A 21,953-nucleotide genomic window follows, 5' to 3' on the forward strand; every position below is an offset into this window, starting at 1 on the left:
TCTATCAATCAGCAGAAAAGGTAGAAGAATTTCACCATGCATATGTTTTTAGCAAGAATGAAACAGTGTGACAAAAGCAAGATACGCTATTTAAGGCAAGAACTGCTTGTAGATGCTCTGTGTACCAGGAAAGACTAGGTGACACTTAGTTTTTTTTTGAGACAGGGTTTCTCTGTATTGTTTTGGAGGCTGTCCTGGAATTCTCTCTGTAGACCAGGCTGGCCTCAATCTCACAGAGATCCGCCTGCCTCTGCTTCCTGAGTGCTGGGATTAAAGGCGTGCACGTGCCAACAACGCCTGGCTCCACACATATCTTGTGAATAAGAAAGAATCCTTGATTACTTCTGTTGTATGACACTGACAAAGAAGAAAAGATGAGGACAGAATAGAGTTAACCTAAGTGAAAAATCAATCTGATTTGGAAATTGGGACTGGCACTTGCAGTAAAAGAAATGCATTCAGACAAAGATACTGAAGACAGTAGACTAAATGGGAAAAATTAAGTGAAAAAAACACTCGTTTAAGGGATTAGCAGATGGATAATTGGGTATTCATAATGAATGATATTCAATCACAGTTACTGTACATTTTAAGTTTCTGAATAACTGACTTTAGATGCGTCTCCCATAACTCTCAAAAGCCCTTTAGCCCAACATATGCAGCTGGGTCAGCAGTGCTACAGAGATGAGAAAATTAGCGTGCACACCAATGCCAGGGGTGGCAGCTTGGCACTGTGAGAAGACAGTTTCTGGCCTCCAAGACTCATTTAGAATGTAAGTTGTAGAGATCTTTTCAGGGGATTCAAATCCTTAAAAACAGGTTGGAATTAGGGGCTGGGATTCTCACAATTCATGGATCTCAATATATTTAGACGCTAAATAAAAATTCATTCATGCCAGTCAGAGGACTTGAGGGTCTCTGTTCTGCAGATTGCACATGAAAATATTCTGGGGCTTAAAAAGATGGCAAGTCTTACTATAGAGATAGTTGCAATCCATGTTTATTGCTGCTCCATTCATGATAACCAAGTGTTGGAATAAGCATAGATATCTGTCAATGCATGAATGGTACCATGGTCTGGGGGTTTCAGGGAGGAATGGGAAAGGGGAAATGATGTAATTATATTATAATCTTAAAAGTAAAAAAAATGTTATTTAAAAAAAACCCATGTTACCTAAACAATGGAGTTTTAGTCAGCCAAAAAGAAAAATAAAACAAGAATTTTGCAGGAATTGGTATTGTATTAGTCAAAGTTGCCCAGAAAGACAAGAATTTCTCTCATGTGGATCCAATATTTTAAATAAGTGTGTGTGTGTGTGTGTACCATAAGCATAAGACTAGAAAGGGAACCATGAGAAGAGAAAAGAGGTCTTTTCTTTTTCCCTTAAATTTGAATTAACTCATTATATTTAAAAAGTTCGGGTTACATCTCGACTTCCCAGCCCATTGCCATCTCCCCAGCCTCTGGTGCAGTGTGCTGCCTTTCCTGGTAGTTGCATGCCTAGGATCTACCTGATGCACTTACATTTCTTTGGACCATATGTTCAGTCTTTGGCATTACCTGCTGATACTTTATCATGGAGGAGAAGCATCTGGCTCATTTCTCTCCCTGACCTCCTACTGGGATACTCTCTCTCCAACCCCCTTTTCCTTATGATTTTGTGTTGCTTTTAGATAGCCTCCTTTCCCTTACTCTGCAGCCCAAGCTGGCCTGGAACTCACTAGTAGAGTAGGTTGGCCTCCAATTGCAGGCAGTTTTCTGGGGACTGCAGACCTGAATCACCACACCTGGCTTAACAAAACGATTTTAATTTCATGATGGTATTTTCATACATCTATGCTGTTATGCTTTGTTCTCAATTGATTTTCACTCCTGTTATCCTCTCTCCTCTACCCAGTCCCCTGTTTCCTCCAGAAAGTACCACCTTTTCTTTCTAATCACATCTATATTCCATTGCCACTTTGGCAAAAAAGATTTTAAGTGGGGGAGATCTGGGGCTGGAGTAATAGAACATGGGTGATGTGAAAGCAGAAGATGGCCACTGTGGGGAGAAGTAGCAACAGCAGAAGAATAGGAGAGTGGAGAGGGAAAGGGGATCGACGAAAAGTGTGTATGGAAATGGCACAATGAAACCCATCTCATTTTGTATACTAATTAAGACAGACTACTAAATGAATTAAGTCAGTAGCTTAATACCATCCAAAGACACTGTAAAAATCTCACTATCTGAAGAGCAGGACCTCTGCCTTGAAGCGACTTTCTAAGGTTTGCAGCAAAAAGATTATTAATACCGACCTGTCATAAAATCTTGGTGACATTCCACTGAGCTCTGAATCAAGACTAAGGATACAGAAAAAATATTTAGGAGTTACAGGGCATGTTTTATTATTGCTGTTAACTGTAGTTGTCTTTTCAATTTTTTTTTTTTTTTTTGGTTTTTCGAGACAGGGTTTCTCTGTGGCTTTGGAGGCTGTCCTGGAACTCGCTCTGTAGACCAGGCTGGCCTCAAACTCACAGAGATCCGCCTGCCTCTGCCTCCTGAGTGCTGGGATTAAAGGCGTGCGCCACCAACGCCCGGCTGTCTTTTCAAAATTTAAATTGTATAGTTACTATTTTTTGAAATTAAGATGTCATATGCTGGCCGGGTGGTGGTGGTGCACGCCTTTAATCCCAGCACTAGGGAGGCAGAGGCAGGTGGATCTCTGTGAGTTCGAGACTAGCCTGGCCTACAAGAGCTAGTTCCAGGACAGCCTCCAAAGCCACAGAGAAACACGGTCTCGAAAAACCAAAAAAAAAAAAAAAAAAAAAAGCAATATGCCTTTCATTAATGTTTTTTTGTAGATTTTAAAAAAAGAAATAGACATAGGTATAATGTTATTGCTGTACATGCAAATATCATGAAATGATTAAATCAATGTAACTGACAGATCTCTCATTTATTTATTTGCAGCAAGAATATTTTTGGATATATCTTAAAAAAACAGTTTTGAAGTACACGAAATTGTTAATTTCACAACTGAGTCTAATCACTGTGAAGTCACCAGAACTTATTTTTGTTTTTAATGTTCAGCTCTACAGACTTTGGTTTCAAAGTTCGAACTCCCCGTTTACTGCCTCTTGCAACTCTGGCCTCTGGTACCCACCCATCCTCTCTGTGTCTGTTAGAAGTCTAGTCATTAAAATCACATCATACTCTGTAAGGATTCGGCTTTCCGTGTTGAGCTGCTAAGTACTCCCACGTAGCAGGGTATTTTCTGGCATTTTTTTTCCTGGTGATTTCCATATTGCTGAGAACACGGATTAGCTAAGAGCTGATATTTTAAAAGCTTTCTGGAGATTCAATAAATAAATATATTCTGAGTTAAGATAACTTAAAAGTCCATGCTCTATTCATGTTGGTAGAAAGTAAAACCCAAGATTATTCACTGACACGCACGGATGGCTTCCATGAAAGACTAATGGAGTTAAAGCAAAACAAAAGAAAGAAGGAACAATTGTGGGTACTGTCTCGTCTTTCCCCCTCTTACTCTCTGTCTCTGCCCAGATGACTGCTATTCCTTTCCTATCTTCCCTCCCAAGAGAATGTACATTTCCATGTGTCTGTGGCTTCTTAGTAACCCTACATGAGCCTTGGCTTTTTGTACGTGATCTTTATTATTTTTTAAAATTAACTACTTATCTATTTTTATTAGTTACCATTTTCATACAATGTGTTTTGATCACATTCATCCACTCCCCAGTTCCTCCCAGGTCCACCTACCTTTTGTATTCAGCCAAACCCAACTTTTTTCTTTCTAAACCCATCAAGTCCAATTTGTGATGCCCATATACTCTTGGCTATATAGTCATCCACTGGCGAATCGACCTACTAGAGGGCAAATTTTTAAAAGACCCAAAAAAAAACCCCAAAAAACTGCCTTCCTTGCTCCCAGAAGTCAACAGCTTCCCTGGGAGTGTCAATTTTCTGACCTTATAGGGTCAGTACAAAAGGAAAGTGTATGTATTTTAGATTTGCAGATTATATATATATATAATAGTCTGTCAGTGTCTATATCTTTGCCATTATCTCATTTTCACTTGAGAGCCATCACGTGGAAAACTGAGATTATAATTTTAAAAATCCTCTCCTCTTTACTGTTTAGTCAAGGAGAAAAATGGTTTAATCTATCTTCCCATAAATTCAGTTTTACAGTCCTACACATCCATGGCATGGCAGGTTATAAATGTTCTGTTTAACCATGGATGAAAATCTATGTTCTGTTTGCACTGATAGATAATAATTATACAAAACCCACCAGGTTACTTTCTCACACATAAGTTGTCTAATTCTGGGGTGCCAGCCTACAATCCCATGGCCAGAGAGTCTGGGAAACAGAAACTTCATTCAGTGGCTGATGGAAGAAGAGGCAGACTCCCACGGCTAAGTACTGAGTTGAACTCAAGAAAGCCAGTAACAGAGAGGGAGGACTGATGACCAAAGGAGTTAAGACTGGGCTGGTTTAACCCCAGAAACAACTGACCTGACAAGGGTTAACTCTTGAATCCCAGGCTAATGCCTGGGAATCCAACAAGGGACAGACCAAGACCCAGTTTCCTTCTCTCCCTAGGTTCTGAGTATGTCAGACATTTAAACCTGGGGCCCAGGAAAATCCACAGAGATAGCCTCAAATCTCTTCTAATTTCTCACCAACGCTACACAGATGAGACCTCAGGTCCACAGGGGCTGGATGTTTATCACCTCTGCAAGGCTCACAGGAGGAGCCCATAAATCCTATTCACTTGCACCTGCTTTCTCTCAGCTTGCTCTAGAAGTATCTTTGGAGTTTCTGAGATGCTGAGTTCTGGGAACCCCATCAGCTAAATGAGCTGGAAGAGTAAGACCTGAGGCAGAAATTTGTGGATAGAGACAAGATACCATTTCCTCATCTTTAATCCAGCTTCCACAGCATAGAGGTGAGAAGTCAGTGTCTCATGAGCAGTAGCAGTTCATCAGCCAGCATCATTCAGACCCTAGACATGATCTGAGGACTCCTTGTAACAAAGCCTCCTTTATAACTATTCCTTGGATCTTTTCCACATTGAGTTCAACACCGAAGGTCAAAATTAATGAAATGGGTTATCGAGACTTTGGTTTATTTTCACAGAGTCAGAGGAGAGCTGGCTGTGTAAGCTGCCATTGCTACATTGCTCTGTGTGTACTCCTTGACACTCTGCGCTTAGCTTCCTGCTATACAAAGGGCCACTGTGCAGTCACCTTTGAGAATCTGGCACAAGGCATTCTCATTCCTCCTCTGTCTTACTGTTTTGTGTCAGAATGGTAAGGCAAGGTAGTGTGTGAGGGCGGTATACCATGCTTCTCATTTTATTTAGCAATGGTCTTATAACTAGACTAATCCCACAGGTTCTATTGCCAAATGAAGCCCTCTTTTCAATCTTTTAATCAATTGAACAAATAAGTTCAGACCCATTTGACTGCTCACAATTTTTGTTTCAGTGTCCAACTCATGTTTTGTGTTTTGCTTTTAATTTAAGGTATATTGAAAGGCCATCTATCACATTTGCATACTAAGAGTGCAATAGAGAGGGTCTCTGAAGGACAGATTCGAGGAATAATGAAAGTGCTGGCTGCAACAATAATGTTTAATGTGTGCCAAGCATTTATTATATTACAGGCACTGTTGAGCCCTAAATAATTATATACTTTTTGATTTATGGTTTGCTTATTTTTCTTTTACTTTAGGGCCTTGAACCTAGGGTCTCATACAAGCTAGGCAAGTACTGTACTACTTAGCTATATGCCCAGTATTTTAGATTTGTAGCACTTTATATATGTATATATATGCATGTGTGTACAGTATATTTCACTCCTTGCAAAGTTTCATGCAGAGTAATGCATTTATGATTATCTTTATTTTAGAAATGAGAAAATGAAGACAGAGAGGAGCTAAGGACCTTGTGTGAAGTCACAGCTTTTGTGTGGCAGAAGTAGGATCTGCATCTAAACACCTTGACTTCAGAGCCTGTTCTGAATTTTGTCCTTGTGCCAAAATGAGAACAAACAGGAACAAGAAAAATATAATTTTGTGCCATATTTGCACCCCTACTTTTTCTAAAATCAGGTGAGGACCCACAATTGGATCAAATCATGGTTCCACATTAATTGGTTCTCCCCAAATCATAAAAAGAACAGACTGTACAGAGTGTTCCAATTTATTTTTTAATCCCCCACCCTGCCTTCTGTGCATCTGGTGGACATCACGTGTCTGGTGCTCTACTCTGCTCAGGAGGGCTGCCCTTGTCCTTAAAGCCTCAGGCAAGAGTTGGTTCTTGAGGCACCTGGAAAGGAGGAGCTCAGAGGACCCAAAGTCACCCACAGAGGATAAGGAGAAACAGAAGAGATGGTGATGAGGCATGGTCTCTGGGGGCAGCCCAGATGATTCGTGAAACACCCGTGTCCCCAAGTAAAGACAAGCACATGTGAGTCAGAACAGAGATTCCTTCTAGGAGGGGAAACAGCCAGCCAGACATTCAGAATCCAAGCAAGCTTCCACCAGCCAAAGAGAAACTGCTCTCCAGAGAGAAAGGGAACTAGGAGTGGGGAACAGTACTGACCTGGATCTGGGGGATCTTGCGTGGTCCCAGTTCTATGTGACTGTAGCCTTTATCTACAGGCTGTTTTCAGATCCCAGCAAGCAGCCTGAGATGTGACAGGTCTACAGTAGTGTCTCTACCACAGAGATGCAGTTGGACTCTGTGCCACAGCCCAGAGCTGTCTAGTCCTGGGAGCTACTTCTTGCCTGCCTCTGCATGCCCCTTGCTGAATGGTACTGTGATTCTGAAGTCCCAATGTGGGGTGAGAGCTCAGGGCATTGAGAGAATGGAGCAGGCAGGCAGAAAATGAGAAGGGTACAGGGCAGAGGTAAGACTAGAACACTGGTTCTCAACCTGAGGGTCACCTTTAAAAGATCCTTTGACAGGGGTTGTCTAAGACCATCAGAAAACACAGATATTTACATTATAATTCACAAAAGTAGCAAAATTACAGTTGTGAAGTAGCAATGAAAATAATTTATGATGGGGGTCACCACAACATGAAGAACTGTATTAAAGGGTCCTAAAGCATTAAGAAGGTTGATAGCCACTGTTACTAGAGGATGCGAGGAGGGTCCTCAGCTTCCATCTCCCGGTCCTCACTTGGTGTGTAGAGAGGAATGGAAGGAGAAGTATGTGCTATGGTCATGAAAGCTTTAAAGTAGTTGTCCTTGGAAAGGTGCCAACAGGATGTGTGCTGGTAGAGCCCTCACCCTGAGCACAAGACTTTGCTAAGGGGCCCTTGCCTGGTAACAGGTTGTGCTTACTCTGTGGTTTGGGGACAGGCATTCCAAGCTACTGAGGGAAGAATAGCTTATGTTCTTAGTAGTCTGTTCTATGGAAGGAAGCCCAAACAGGGTGTTCTCAGCATCCAGAGAAATCTATGGGTCTCATGGTAAGGGAAGAGGACTAGTCTCCATGACTTGGCAAACAAATCGCCTTCCAGAAGGAAGTTCTGGTTTCTAATCAATGACTCCCACGTGGGAATGTCTAGTGTGAGTTTTAACCTCTGCGCTGTAGGAGGCTGTGTGGATGAGTGAAGACCACAGAAGTAGCTTTGCTGAAGTTGACAGCTCTGCTAAACTGTTCTCTAGTCACCTGCCCTAGGTTCCTCAGTCTGCAGGTTAACAGTCTAACAGACAATTTAGACTATCAGATTGTACTTTCAGTAATCTGAACAACAAAACTGTGGTCTTCAAGTAGACACAAAGAGTCATATCCCTCAGTTCTTTCCTCCAGAGTTGTTTTATATGGTGTGGTGTGGTGTGGTGGTGGTGTGTGTGGTATGGTGGTGTGGAGTGACATGGGGTGTGCTGTGGTGGTAGTGTGTGTGGTGTGGTGTGGTGTGGTGTGGTATGGTGTAGTGTAGTGTGCTGTGGTGTGGTGTGGTATGGTGTAGTGTAGTGTGCTGTGGTGTGGTGGTGTGTGTGTGGTGTGGTATGGTGTAGTGTGGTGTGTTGGTATAGGTGTCTGAGACAGCCTATGATGATTTATAACTCATAATCTTCCTGCCTCAGCCTCCAAAGTGCTGTTATTACATGTTTGTGTTATCATTCCTGACTCAGGTCTACCCAGCTTTCGGAGGCAGAGACATGGATCTGGGTCAGTTTGGGGCTAGCCAGGGCTATGCAAAGAGACCCCCCTCCCACACACAGACCCCCTCCTCCAGCACCACCATTTTAATTTGACCACCTACTCCACTGTTATGGAGACACTCAGCCCCAGTCTCTACAGTGTTGCCCAAGACCTGGTGATCTTAGTGGGCACCAGATTTCCCAAAACTGATTCCATAGACTCCATAGTTTCTTCCCATGGAGAAAGGAGAGAGGAGACAGGAATCACAAAATCAGGTTTGAGGAATCTCAGATGTCAATACTGATCAAAGAAAGAATTACATTCTATAAAATTATGTACTTACAGCATGGTGGAACAGGACTAGAAGGGAAGATGTCATGGGCAGCTGGAAAACATCCTATACAGAGTGGGAGGGATGTGACATTCGGGACAGTGGACATGAACATATACTCTGGGAAAAGAATCAAAGGCCAGGAGCTTCACGTTAGCATTGGTCAGTGAATGGATTGGAAGAGACACATCCTGTCCCCTCCATCCTGACATTCTGATGTGCATTTCCCTGGTAGGAAGGAAGACACAGTCGGCTACCTAATGAGAATACCTTCCCCACGGTCCAGGGCAGATGCAGAAACACTCCATCCAGAGAGAAAAGGACACTCAAAAGTACATGGTATCTACGCAGATGAGATTTGACTCAAACCCTAATAATTCTTCTGTTTACCAACTGTGTGACTGGGTGTCCGTTAACTGCTTAGATGCCAAATTCTTTGACCCATTGTATGAAAATGCTAGTAAACATACAATCATGTTGGTAAATGCATTGTTCAGCATAGCAGTCCATGACACAGTGATCAGAAAATGCTACAGCAGCTGACTCCTTCCCTTGCCTCCCCTTCCTTCCCCCTCCCTTTCCTTGCCCTCCTCTCCCCTCCCCTTCCTTAACCAAAATCTACAGTCTCCGCAGCTCACAGGCCTCCTTTATGCCCTACAGGGACAGAGCCAGGTAGAAGCAGAAGATGGACCCTGCCCTGCTCAACCTCAATCAGACACTTTCTGGCCCTGGACCCTTTGTCCTGCTGGGTGTACCAGGACTGGAGGGCCTGCATGCCTGGCTTTCTGTGCCTGTGTGCCTGCTGTACCTGGCATCTTTGGTAGGGAATACACTTCTCCTGGGGCTGGTGGCAGTTGACAAAACCCTCCGGGCTCCCATGTACCAGCTTCTGGGGCTTCTGGCGGCTGCTGACTTGGTTTTGGCCACATCCACAGTACCTAAAGCTCTAGCTGTGCTCTGGGGCTTGTCAGACGAAATCTCCTTCAGGGGCTGTTTAGCTCAGCTCTTTGTTGCTCATGTGGCCTTCATTGCTGAGTCCTCAGTGCTGCTGGCCATGGCAGTGGACCGCTATGTGGCCATCTGCCAGCCTCTACGCTATGGGGCTTTGCTGAGCCAGCGTGTGGTGGGTATAGTGGCTGTAGCAGCTGTGACTCGTGGTGCCTGTGTCATGGCGCCCCCTGTGGTCCTTCTGCAGAGACTCCCTTACTGTGGGCATCGGGTCTTGCCTCACACGTACTGCGAGCATATGGGCGTGGCTCGTCTAGCATGTGGTGATACACGTCCCAATATATGGTATGGACTGGCTACCACACTGCTCTCTCCAGCCCTGGACCTAGGGCTCATAGGTGCTTCCTATGCTCTCATACTCCGTGCTGTCTGTCGCTTGCCATCCCCCGGTGCCCGCCACAAGACCTTGGGTACATGTGGGGCCCATGCTGGCGTCATTGTTCTCTTCTACACACCGGCTCTCTTTTCCTTCCTGGCTCACCGTTTTGGCCACCACACAGTTCCCGGCCACATCCATATTTTATTGGCTAATCTGTATGTGGTTGTTCCTCCAGCACTTAATCCTGTGGTCTATGGAGTTCGAACAAAGCAGATCACTCAGAGGCTTAGGCATTTGCTTCAAAGGGTGAGAAAGGTGGGCGACGACAGTCAAGCCATGCCACACACTTTATCTGTGTGAAACCAAGTGTTGACATAATCTGCCATCAGGTCACGGTGCTATGACCACACTACCTATTCCAAATATGTAGTAGGCAGAGTACACCAAACTGACCTCTCCCAAACCCAGATCCTGAATAGTCTACTCCTTACAGATCTGTTTTGACTTCCAGTGACAAGTTACAAAAATATAGAAAAGTTTGGCCCCTCCAGTGACACACAAGGAGGCCCAGGAAACATCCACAAGACTACAATATTTCTCCATCAGTCCTCACAGAGTCAGACTGGTCTAATGCAGCTCTGTGTGGGACCTTTGTAAGGTATCTGGTATTAAGCAAGAATTCCATGTCTGCTGAAGGGATGAAGACATGAGGAGCTAGAGAAATAGTACAGTGTGGATAGAGGAACAGAGCTTTGGAAACTTGATTTCTCATCTGGGGTGGTTAATATCGTGAGTTCTGGAGAGCTGGGGAGGGGACAGTACTGGGGCTGCTTCTCCAGGAGGTTTCCTATTTCGGATTAGATTCTGAGAGAGTTCCTGCTTTCTTAACCCTGTGCCATTTGCTAGATATAGTTGCTAAGATATGGGAAAATGTCTACAGCTCATGCTATCATTCTTCTTGCCCTGGTTATTCTCCTACTCAGCCTTCCTTCCCACCTGTTCTTCCACAAAATGTAGATCTTGGACCCTGATTCCAGATGTTTTTATATCATGTGCACATTTGGTTTTAGAACAAACTCCCAAGATAACCAGAGGTTGTCTTCTCACCCTCTGATTCATGGATGAAAAGGTCAGGATATGGGACTCGATGGAGAATGAACTCTGCTTTTGATTAAGGAGCCAGACAGTAAGACTCTGTGAGCCAAGATAAAATAGAACCTTACTGAGAAGATTTTCCCATATTGTAATGTAATTCCCCAGAATCACATGTACCTCAGCTCTTGAAGGCTTTCTAGAATAGGAAATGGAGACTTCATGTACCCTTTTCAAACCAGGTGTCCAGCACAGGTAGAGTCTCAAAGGATTGGTGGGTAGTCAGAGGGCCTTGGTGCTAAGTGGCCAACAGCATCTGGGTTTAAGGGCACTGTGAGAAGTAGGGAAGCAACTGTAGACATCACTAGTAGTTACAAGTAGCAACCTTCTCACTAAAAACAGAATGATAAACCCTTCATGGAAACCTTCCTGAGAAATATAGCATTCCCCAGTCACATGGCTAAATGGAGGACTTCACATTGCATAAGAAGTACTCAAGTAAGATGATGGAGGAGAAAGGGAGAGAGAGATTTAGGATGGCCAAAAATGAGAGCCCTGAGCTGTGATTTCATGTCCAGGGCTTAGGAACCAAACTCTTCTTTCTCTATATGGATGATCTTAAAACTTGATAGCCTCCTATTGCTGGTGGTATGGAGGCTTCTTAGAGCACAGAGGGCAGAGACTGTGGATATTTGGAGTAGGTAGATTAGGAAAGCTATGGAGGTGAAGTAGAGTGGAAATGTTTAGAGTACCCAGGATAGTGGAGGAGGCAGTTTGCTAAGGATGAGGGAAGGTTTGTAACAGGGCAAAACAGTACAGTGTTGTTAAAGCAATCCCCCCAGGGGCACACTTTGGCTCCCATCCAAGGGACATGATTAGTGGTTAAGTAAATGGCTTCTGTCCTTAGACTGAACAGGTTAGGCTGCATTTCCTTCTAGAGCCTTCCTCCCCGAGAAAGTTGAGGAAAAGACTATAATCCCCTTTGAAAGGGACCCATCCCCAAGGCCCCTCTGGATGGCTCAGGTTTGCTTTAATCTATTTGTATAGGAGGGCCTGGCAGGGCAGGGACAGATCTCTGTTTGGGATGGATGAGGAAAACATGGTTTTTGTAGAGGAAACCCACTTCCACCCATGTTTGAAGGTGCCAGTTTTTGTGACCCCCCTTTCCCACCCTTCAGGCTGATCTACATATCTTAGCTCTTTTGATGTTGAAATCTTTGTCCCCTCCTAGTGAGACTGTTCATTTGCCATGGAGATAAATGCTCAGGGGAGCCTAGGGACTTAGCCCATACCCACAGTTGGACCAAGATGCAGTCTGACCCAGCTCTTCTGGCTTCCTTTCTACTGCTGCTGCCCCTGGTGCTTCTAGGACAGCCTCAGGTACAGGCAAGGGGTAAAGGCATCATGCAGAAGAGATAGTTCTATGTTTTGGGCTAGCCTCTTTTTCCATACTCATTTTGTTCAAGAATTCCTAGGTCTCTGGTAAGAGTGAAGATAGAGAAAACTGGAGGAGAAGAGACAAAGGATGGGACACCAGTTTGCTGACTGTCCTTTGGGTAGTATGGGAATAGGATAAGGGGGGGAGGGAGAGGGAGAGAAAGGGAGGGAGGAAGGGAGGGCAGGAGAGAGACAGAGAGACAGGGAGAGAAGAGAAGGGAAAGGAGAGAGGAAAGGAGAAGGGAGAGAGAGAGACAGAGAGAGAGACAGAGAGAGAGACAGAGAGAGACAGAGAGAGAGAGAGAGAGAGAGAGAGAGAGAGAGAGAGAGAGAGAGAGAGAGAGAGAGAGAAGACTCTGGACTATATATTCGGCTGTTACAAGCCCTTGTTTTCTACCAACACAGTGTATACTCTTCTACTCTTCCTGTGTTTTCTACCAACACACTGTATACTCTACTCTTCCTGTGATAAAGATGCTGGTGATAAGGCGATCAGCCCAGGGCATTTTAGATTAAGTGGCTTTATTTTAGTTTCTGTCTGAATGTAAACACTACTGAGAGTAAGTTTCAGGCTGAACACAGCCAGAGTAAGCTATGGGTATCAGAGCTCAAAAAGATATGGGGGAGGATAAAGCTAAGAGAAGTACAGGGACCATATGCAAACTCCAGCTGTTACCATGGGCATAGTCTAAAATTTAGTAAGAAGTTTTCAATCTAGCTTATTCAGCTTCAAAACAAAATGGAGGAAGAAGTAATGAATTACAATAACACATCTAAGTGACTCTAAGCAGGGAGTCAATATCTCAAGCGCTCTACCTGTCAATTCTTTCTATCTATCTATCTATCTATCTATCTATCTATCTATCTATCTATCTATCTATCTATCTCCCTATATAAAACAATAGGGAAAATGCCACAATTTCTATCACTATTCACAAGAAGGTATTGGGAAACAGAGATTACATATGCAATGCTGATGAAAAAAATGTAGCTCTGAAATAAGTGGATTTGAACTGGATGTGAGCAAGCCATGTTATGCAAGGGTAAGAAGAATTCAACCTATGTGTCTCTTGGTCTTAGGGCCACCACACTCTTGTTCTGGTTCACTGAGGCAAGGGAGCTTCCTCCTGCCCTCACCATCTTGGCTTGTGCTGACCCACCACATCATAGTTTAGAGCTGTGCTGCTGCCTTTGATGTAAGAGCACATGCTCTGTAATAAACGGCAAGCGTTGGAGAAGCTGTCAGTCTTGTCATTTATTAATCATGTGATTCTGTAAGATTCTTTTAATCTCAGACCCTTGTGATTTTTCAACTGCAATTATGGATCACCATTCACCTAATGCTACATTTTTGAGAGCGTTAGATCTGGATCCAGATGTGGATTTCTCCTGCTGCTTCCCTTGATGATTAGGAACTGTCTCTACCTGCTTTCTTCAGGAGAGGCAGAGGTTGTACAGATCTGCCAGATCTCAAGAGTGGGTCTTTGTTGAGAACTGAAGTTCCTTAATCCTGCCTCAGTGCTTTTCTGAAGGCCAGAAAGCCTTGCCTTCTGCCACAGGTGAAGGAAATCTTGGTAATCCGCTATGTCGAGTGTAGCTATATGCATTCAGTACATGATACAGGGTGAGGGTGCTCAAATAATGGAAGCTAGAAGGGACTGAAACTTCAATTCTGGCAAATTAAAAACAACTCAAACTCCCAACAGAGGGACCTCTAGGCAGTCAGTAAATCCACATGCAAAGTGTTCTTCATCGCCCCAGAACAGGGCTGGCCTCTTTTCCTGCCTTACTCTTATGGACAGCGTATGGTCATCCAGTGTGCCTCATTGCCCTCAGTGTGCCTGTAACCCTGCTTTTGCAGCTGGTGAGAAGTACATTAAACTCCATGGATGAGAGTGGCACTTTCCAGTGTGTGGTTCACCTGCCCAACAACTCTATCTTCCTGCAGCAGCTGGAACTGCTACAGAGTACATTACAGGATCTCATTGGCAAGTATGAACAACAGCTGTCCAGGGTGAGTGAGTGCTGGAGCTTTGTGCTGGGCTTGGGGAAGTAGGTTTGTAAGCACATCCTTTACTGGCTTCAGCTTAGGAATAAGTCCATGCAGTGATTCCTTGTCTTTGAGAACAGTCCTTAGGATCTAAGGGAAATTTGGTACTATTCTTATGGTCTCCAATATCAGTAACAGTTAAGCATGTCTTATAGGTGTTTGCAGGAACTTCTTACATTATTAGATAAAATAGTGGTTGTAGATCCATTGAAAAAACGAGACATGACAAAAACAGACACATACACAGTCTAATCAGAGAGTTGAAAGCCCGATGATCAAGTGGAGGAGCAGAGAACAGATTTGTGCTAACGAACTGAAATAGAAGTGCCGAGTGGAAGGGTTTATCTGGAAAGCTTGACACTGAGCCTATAATTAGGGCAAGCAAGCAGAAATATATCTTCGGCCCTGTCTGGCTAATGGTTTAGTGAACCTTACTTGCTGAGCTCCCAGGGACGCTTAATGATATATGGCCAGACTGGAAGATGGCATTGTTTATATTTCTACTCATCTAAGTAGTCTTTTTTTTTTTTTGGTTTTTCGAGACAGGGTTTCTCTGTATTGTTTTGGAGGCATCTAACTAGTCTTAAGGGGTGGCTTTAAAGGCTCTAAAGGACTCCATGAATAGTATAGGTAGATCTTTTTTGTCTTCAGAAAAACCAGGACCCGAATATCCTCAGGTAAGAATTGGGGGATAATACTACTGTCAAATGAAGAGATAGACATAAGGTGGATGTGAATGGATGAGAAGAGTCGGGCTCCTCGACATTTAGAGGGACTAAATGTCTTGTGCCCAGGCCAAGGAGTATGCATATATCACCGAGGACCAAGACAGCCGAACTCTAGAACTGAGTCACATGCTGGACTCCAGGAATCCTGGTGTCACTGAGTCCCAGTCTGACAACCCAGCCTTCAACCTGCTACGCCTGCAGCTGGAAAGAGCACAGGAGTTGGCAGCCCAGCTTCAGACCAAGGCAGGTGTCAGTGGGGCCATGGAGCTCATCCACCAACTCCAGAACCAGGTGTGTAGACAGATTAAAAAGCCCTCCCTTGCTCTCACAACCTCCTCTCTTACCTGGTTAGGTATTTGTTGTATTTGATACTTTCCCAAGCCTCTTCTTTCTGGAGAAGACTCCTAACTTAGAAAAATGACAGTGTTAGTTGAGCTTGAGGACACCCTGTGATCCACATTCCTGGAATCTCATTCCTTCAGATCATTAACGCCAGTCTGGTCCTGAAGCTTCTGGCTGACTCTGACTACCAAAGCTTCCGTACTCTCCAAGAGGAGGTGGATGTCCTCGAGGGCCGACTAAGTGAGTGTGAGAGGGAGAAGGAACAGGAACAGTCTTCCAGATACACTGGTCCACCCCTGGCTCCTGGTGAGTGCACAGACTGGATTTCCCAAGATTTTGTTTCTTCATTGACTGTGTCAAATGCATGATTGCTATAGTAGACTGAGGGACTAATGGGAGGCCAATAAAAGATCTTGATAAGGAATAAGTCTTCAGTTTCTTGACTATACCAAGGTTGGTATCTTCTCATGGGCATACCCACATATGCATCCATTCTTTCTCCTCATAGCCAGGTGCATGCATTCATGCAAAATCAGTCTATTTATATGATTATATATACACTTGCATGAGCATGCTCTCAGGCACACACATGCTAATTGTACTCTGTCCTCTGCTTTCTGTGGGTTATATACTTTGTACCTTGCTCATTCATATCTTGCCTGCTCTCCTCTGTAGGTTCCTGCACTCATGGAGGCCTACAGAAAGTAGGCAGGCCTCTTGTGCTGAAGCTCAATTGGAGGGGTTTACAATACAAGGCAGGTGCCTGGGGCCGAGACTCAGCACCCAATCCATCTTCTTCCCTCTACTGGGTGTCTCCTCTTCGTGCTGATGGCAGGTGAGTCCTAGATGACAATTTTTTTTTGGTGCCTGGATCCATTCCATATGTACTTAAACCTGGCCCCAACAGGTTTCTTAGTAGCTCTAGCACTGATTCTTATCTTTGTTTTATATTTGCCACTGGGCCAGCCAGTGTAATCTAGACCTGGCAGATCACCATCCACTACTTCCTATGGGATATATATGGTCCATGCTACTCTGAAGTTTTTAATTTTATCATGAACCAAAGTCTTATCCCAGCTCAAAGACAAACTCTTCTATACCTTAGCTTTAGAGTTCCAGTTTTCTATTAATAATCCTGGTCGACCTTGAGTCCTATAGTAAAGCTGTAGTGAGGATTATTTTTAATATTGACATTATGCAAAATGATTTCAGAAGGATGAACCATTCCTTTTAAAAAATAATTATTTCACACCTAGATTGCAGCCTCCTCTCTCTCCTCTCCTCTCCTCTCTCTTTTCCCTCTACCTGCTCTCAATCCTTCCCTCCTCCATATTTACTCATAAAGGGGTAGTCCTCCCATGGACATCAACAAAGCATGGCATATCAAGCTGCTGTAAGAATAAGCACCTCCTCCTGTATTCAGGCTGGGCAAGGCAGTCCTGCATGAGGAGTAGATTCCCAAGGGTCAACCAAAGCACTAGCAATAGTCCTGCTCCCATTGCAAGGAGTCCTACAAATAGAGCCAGCTACATAACAGTCATATATATGTAGAGGACCTAGGTTGTCCCCCATGCAAGCTCTCTGGTTGTTGGCTCCTCAGACTCTGTGAGTCCCCATGGTTCAGGCAGCTGTTTTTGTGGATTTCCCTTCAATGTCCCTGATCCCCTTGGCTCCTACAATCTATCTTCCCTCTCCACAGCAAGACTCTGTGAGCTTGGCCTAATGTTTGGCCAGGGGTTTCTGATCCTGCCTTCATCAATCAATGGATGAAGGTGATTGAGCCACTGTTAACCACCTATAACATGAGGATAATTAGATATATGTTATCATGAGATAACATGGAAAATATGAGTTACTACAGTAGGTGCTGACAAATATTTGCTAGTTAAATGATGGCTACATAAATCAATGTCCTCATTCTCGAGGGTGCTTCAATATGCCAGATTGGCTAGGAAGGTGGGTGCAATGCACTCTAGTTAAAGTCAGTGTGTGTGGAAGTATGGTGTGGACCTAACTGAACAGTAGGTCATGGGAGATAGGAATGAAGTGGGTGGAACCAGCCATTAAAAGAGCTCCACTTGAAGCTTATTATTGTGAGTTCTGGGTAAAACATTCCTGTCATGTCCAGAAGACACAGCGGCACTCTTGGTACTTTAGCTGTTACACTTAATCTTTCCACCCCCATTTCAGCTATGTTCCCTGGGCTTGATTGTAGGAGTTGTGTTATAGACATCCCATTTGGGCATGAGAGTCTGATCATTTTCATAGTTCTTTACTACTCTGGTTACTGTTGTTACCTAATGGTTCTAATATGGGGGGGGGGCTTGGCCTAGGTACTTTGACTACTATAGGTTGCACAAATCCTATGATGACCTGGTGCTGCTGAAGCACTACGAGCAGTGGAAGATGGGCTATGGTGATGGCAGTGGCAATACCGTGTACAAGAACTTCATGTACTTTAACTACTATGGCACGAGAGACATGGCCAAGGTGGACCTTTCTTCCAACACCCTAGTCCTGCGACGTTCATTGCCTGGTGCCACCTACAACAACCGCTTCTCGTATGCTGCTGTGCCTTGGACTACCTTAGATTTTGCTGGTGATGAGAAAGGGCTGTGGGTGCTCTATGCCACAGAGGAGAGCAAGGGTAACCTGGTAATAAGTCGCCTCAATGACAGCACCCTAGAAGTTGAGCAAACCTGGTATACCAGCCAGTATAAGCCTGCTCTTTCAGGGGCCTTCATGGCCTGTGGGGTGCTCTATGCTTTGCGCTCACTAAGCACTCGTCAAGAGGAGATCTTTTATGCTTATGACACAAGCACTAGTCAGGAATACCGCCTCAGCATCCGGTTGGACAAGATGCTGGAAACACTGCATGGCATCAATTACTGCCCTTGGGACCACAAGCTCTATGTTTACAATGATGGATTCTTAATAAATTATGATCTCACCTTCCTGACACTACAGGAAAAGCTGCCAAACTCTCCCATTAAAAAGCCTTCTGGGACTTCAGCTCTATCCAAACCTGGCAAGCCTGCAAGGCCTCCAGGCCAGGAGACTCCATGACTGATCAGGGTACTTGTAAAAGTATGTTGTCTTCCTCACCTCTAGAGGGACAACTGCTTTAACAATCATCTACCAAAATATTGAGGTATAATGATTATATTTAGTACTGTATGAAATTAATATCTCAATCAACACATTAAGGTGCTAATAATGGCCTACAGGGATTTGATTAAGAAACAAAATGCAATATTAGCTAGAGATGGTTTGGAAGGGTGGCTTAGTGCTGAATTATGTGTTTAGTGTGCACCAGGCCCTACATTCAATGCTTAGCACAGTGGGTGGAAAGAAAACACATCATTCAATCCTTAGCATAAAAAATTACAAAAAAGTTAGCTAGAGAAATGTTGCCTTTTTTTCTGATGTTTGGGCATTATGCTTTAAAAATTACCAGGACAGTTCCTAGAATTCTGGGATTATGTGACCTTTCATTCTCAGGGTCAAGTTGAGTACATCTGATTTCAGTGTAGAAGATCTATGGAAGCTCGTTTGAGAGTGGGAAATAGAAGTTCCCTTCATATCTCCACACTCCTAAACGATTCTGCAGAGAAGGGAGGCAGAACCTGGGTCTGAAGATAAGTTCTTCACTGCCCTCAACCAATCTCAATTTCAAGTAGATTGAAAGAGGCACTCAGACCTGACCCTGCTCTAGAGAGTTAGCAACTGAATTAGTCAGGATAAGTAGCACAGGATAAGAATTTGGATTGTGGATTGAGACATTCTCAATAAAGACTTGGTGTGATTGCAAGAAGTTTCCTAGCATGTGTTTGTCCTTTCTTTCCTCTCTTCAATGCACTGAGAACACGTGGGTTCAAACATGTGTTCCTTCATGTGTCCACACAATGCTCCTCTCTCTCTAGGCAGTTGTATAGACACAGATTCCCAAGTTTTCCTAACCATAGAGGATGCATGCACTCTCTTTGTGTGTATATTCACAAACACAAACCCTAGAACTTGTGTACTTTGTATATGCAATAATTCTACATTTAAAATTTTTAACAGATATCTTAACATGTCCACTAATAATTCATGTGCTTCCTAAGAAAGACAAGCTAATACTAGCTTCAAGAATCTGGGGTCCTGAGAATCTTGACATTTCACTTGCTGGAACCTGTTCTTAGGAAATGCAGTAATAACTTGTCCTCTTCGGTGTTTTCACTGAAAAGATGAAATCAAGCACTCAAAAAGCCTGTTATGATAGCACATAGAGAGACCAAGACTTGGAAATTATGTGAATAAAGAGTGTGCTGTAAATAGCAGCTTGTTTACCTCTACTTTGGGGGTTTCTTTATAGAAATCCTCCTATCCCTAACTTCCCGGAGAAGAAAAAAAAAAACTTTTTACCTACTACATGGGCATGCTTTCACTTAAGTCTAGAATCCCACAGTCTAGACCTCAGAGGAAAATGTAGCTTCTTTTTCACATAAGATCTTCACTTTTGTTTCATTATCCTTTCTTTCTCTCTCTTTTTTTCAAACACAATTCTTTATTGATTCTTTGGGAATTTCACATCATGCACTCCAATCCTGCTCACCTCCCAGTCCTTCCATATCTGCCCTTCACCCCTGCAGCATGCCCCCCAAGCCCCCATATTAATGAAAAGCAAAACAAACAAAACCCCACCTTGCTTCTCTGTCTTTCTTTCCAACACCTCTTCATTCATCCTACTGGCATCAGAAGGTGCAGTGTGTCACTCAATGTACCCTTTTGTCCAATAATTCCCATCCTCAAAATGCTCATTGCAATGAGTCGTTGGTCTGGTTCAAGGCCTCTGCCACACCATCATCATTCCTCTCGGATATCCTGTTATTGCCCCAAGTCACGGAGACCCTGAAGTTATGGTTCCACAGGACTAGTCCCTTCCTGCACTCAAGCAGGTCATAGATGGGGTAGATATTAGGACAGGCCAACCCCGGCCCAGGATGTGGGTGTGGTTGGTAACTGAGCTCGTCAGGCCAGGCCACTTGTCAGTAGGTGGGTGGAAACAGCTCTCTTAGGCCCATGCCATTGAGGCCAGCTCTCCCACTTCCATGGTGAGGGGTCGAGCCTGGTCAGCAGTCCTGAGTGTAGCGGGTCTGGGGTAGCACTCTCCCATGGCGGCAAGCAAGTTCTTCTGCTGCGGTGTTCAGTGAGGGGCAGGACCAACCAGCTGTCTCAGGACCAGTGAGGGGCCAGGTTGGCTCAGCATAGCCCTTGGATTTCAACATGCATGGGGTAACACAGGCCATGGACATCATCACAGACTCCAGCTTCAGCAGGAAAATGGACCCAGTTATGGCCCTTGGCAGCAGTCCTGGCCTGGATGACAGCATGGCCCCAGGTAACTGTGCAAGCCACTCAGATTGGCATGGGTCTGGTGGTGGCAAGATCTTTGAACACCAACATTGCCACTGGATACAGCCTAGAACCCTGGAATCTGTGTGGCCTTTGGTGGCACCTCAGGCCATAGACATCAACACAGATCCTTCTGCAATAGGACTATGGACCCAAACATGGCCCTCAGTAGCAGCCTGGGCCTGGATGTTACCATGGCACCTGTGGCAGTGCAAGCCACTCGTATCTGTATGGTCCTGGCTGCAGCATGGCCCTCAGATCTCCATCTGACCTGGGTATTTGTGTGACCTTTGGTGTTATCAGGGGCTACAGATATCAACCCAGTCCCTGGCTGTAGTAGGGCCAAGGGCCGAGACATGACCCTATGCTACAGCCCAGGCCCAGATGTCACCATGACTCACAGGCCATCCAGATTAGCATCGCCCTGGTGTCAGCCCGGCCCTTGGACACCAACATGGTTTCAGGTATCTGACTCCAGTCATCCACAGGGCTTCTGTGGTTACTGAAACCATGGACATCAACACAGATGTTGGCTGCTGCAGGACCATAGACCCAGACATGGCCCCTGGTAGATTGGGTCTGGATGTCATTATTTTTCCTGGTGGAAGCACAGGCCCCTCAGATCAACATGGACCCCATGGTGGCCTTTGGACACCAAAATGGCAACAGGTGGTATCTCTCTAGACCCTGGGCTCTTCATAGCCTTGGTGGCAACATGGGTCATAGACATCAACACAGACCCCAGCTGCTGTAGGATCACGAACCCAGACATAGCCTTAGGCAACAGCCCAGGCCCAGGCATCACCCTGGCAATTAGGCTGCCAACATCAGCCCATTCCCTGCCACGCTTGTTTCTTCAGAACTGTCTCTTACCACAGCACACTAACCATTCTGCTGCTCTCTCCCATTTCTCCACCATATACTTGCTTATCATAATGGCACCCACTTACCTGGGGTCACAAGGCAGGAGGCAGGCCTGTGGATATCTTCAGGTAGGCCAGACTGTGAGGACCCTGGCTGCCTCATGACCTGCTTGAGTCATGAGGTCCCATTTTCTTTTATGCACTGACAGCTGGGCCATG

At 44.6% G+C, this 21,953-nt stretch overlaps 2 protein-coding genes across 2 annotated transcripts; both read left to right on the forward strand.

The window, feature by feature from the left end:
- Positions 1–9,183: 9,183 nt before the first annotated feature.
- LOC110339541 (olfactory receptor 52D1-like) lies at positions 9,184–10,185 on the forward strand. The gene has a single exon (XM_021223709.1). The coding sequence runs from the start codon at positions 9,184–9,186 to the stop codon at positions 10,183–10,185; it is 1,002 nt and encodes a 333-aa protein (XP_021079368.1).
- Positions 10,186–12,216: 2,031 nt separating this feature from the next.
- On the forward strand, positions 12,217–19,285 carry LOC101826498 (olfactomedin-4). Its single transcript, XM_013126136.2, has 6 exons — positions 12,217–12,297; positions 14,216–14,368; positions 15,199–15,423; positions 15,615–15,780; positions 16,150–16,309; positions 17,808–19,285. Exons 1-6 carry the CDS (start codon positions 12,226–12,228, stop codon positions 18,538–18,540), a joined length of 1,509 nt encoding a protein of 502 aa, XP_012981590.1. The 5' UTR covers positions 12,217–12,225; the 3' UTR covers positions 18,541–19,285.
- Positions 19,286–21,953: the final 2,668 nt, after the last annotated feature.

Source organism: Mesocricetus auratus, unplaced genomic scaffold (assembly GCF_017639785.1).
Source record: "Mesocricetus auratus isolate SY011 unplaced genomic scaffold, BCM_Maur_2.0 Super-Scaffold_4256, whole genome shotgun sequence".
NCBI lineage: Eukaryota > Metazoa > Chordata > Mammalia > Rodentia > Cricetidae > Mesocricetus > Mesocricetus auratus.

Coding starts and splice junctions, on each gene's coding strand:
- LOC110339541 (XM_021223709.1), top strand. CDS start 9,184: ATGGACCCTGCCCTGCTCAACCTCAATCAGACACTTTCTGGCCCTGGA.
- LOC101826498 (XM_013126136.2), top strand. CDS start 12,226: ATGCAGTCTGACCCAGCTCTTCTGGCTTCCTTTCTACTGCTGCTGCCC. Junction 14,369..15,198: donor ATGAACAACAGCTGTCCAGG/GTGAGTGAGTGC, acceptor TCTTGTGCCCAG/GCCAAGGAGTATGCATATAT. Junction 15,781..16,149: donor TGGTCCACCCCTGGCTCCTG/GTGAGTGCACAG, acceptor TCTCCTCTGTAG/GTTCCTGCACTCATGGAGGC.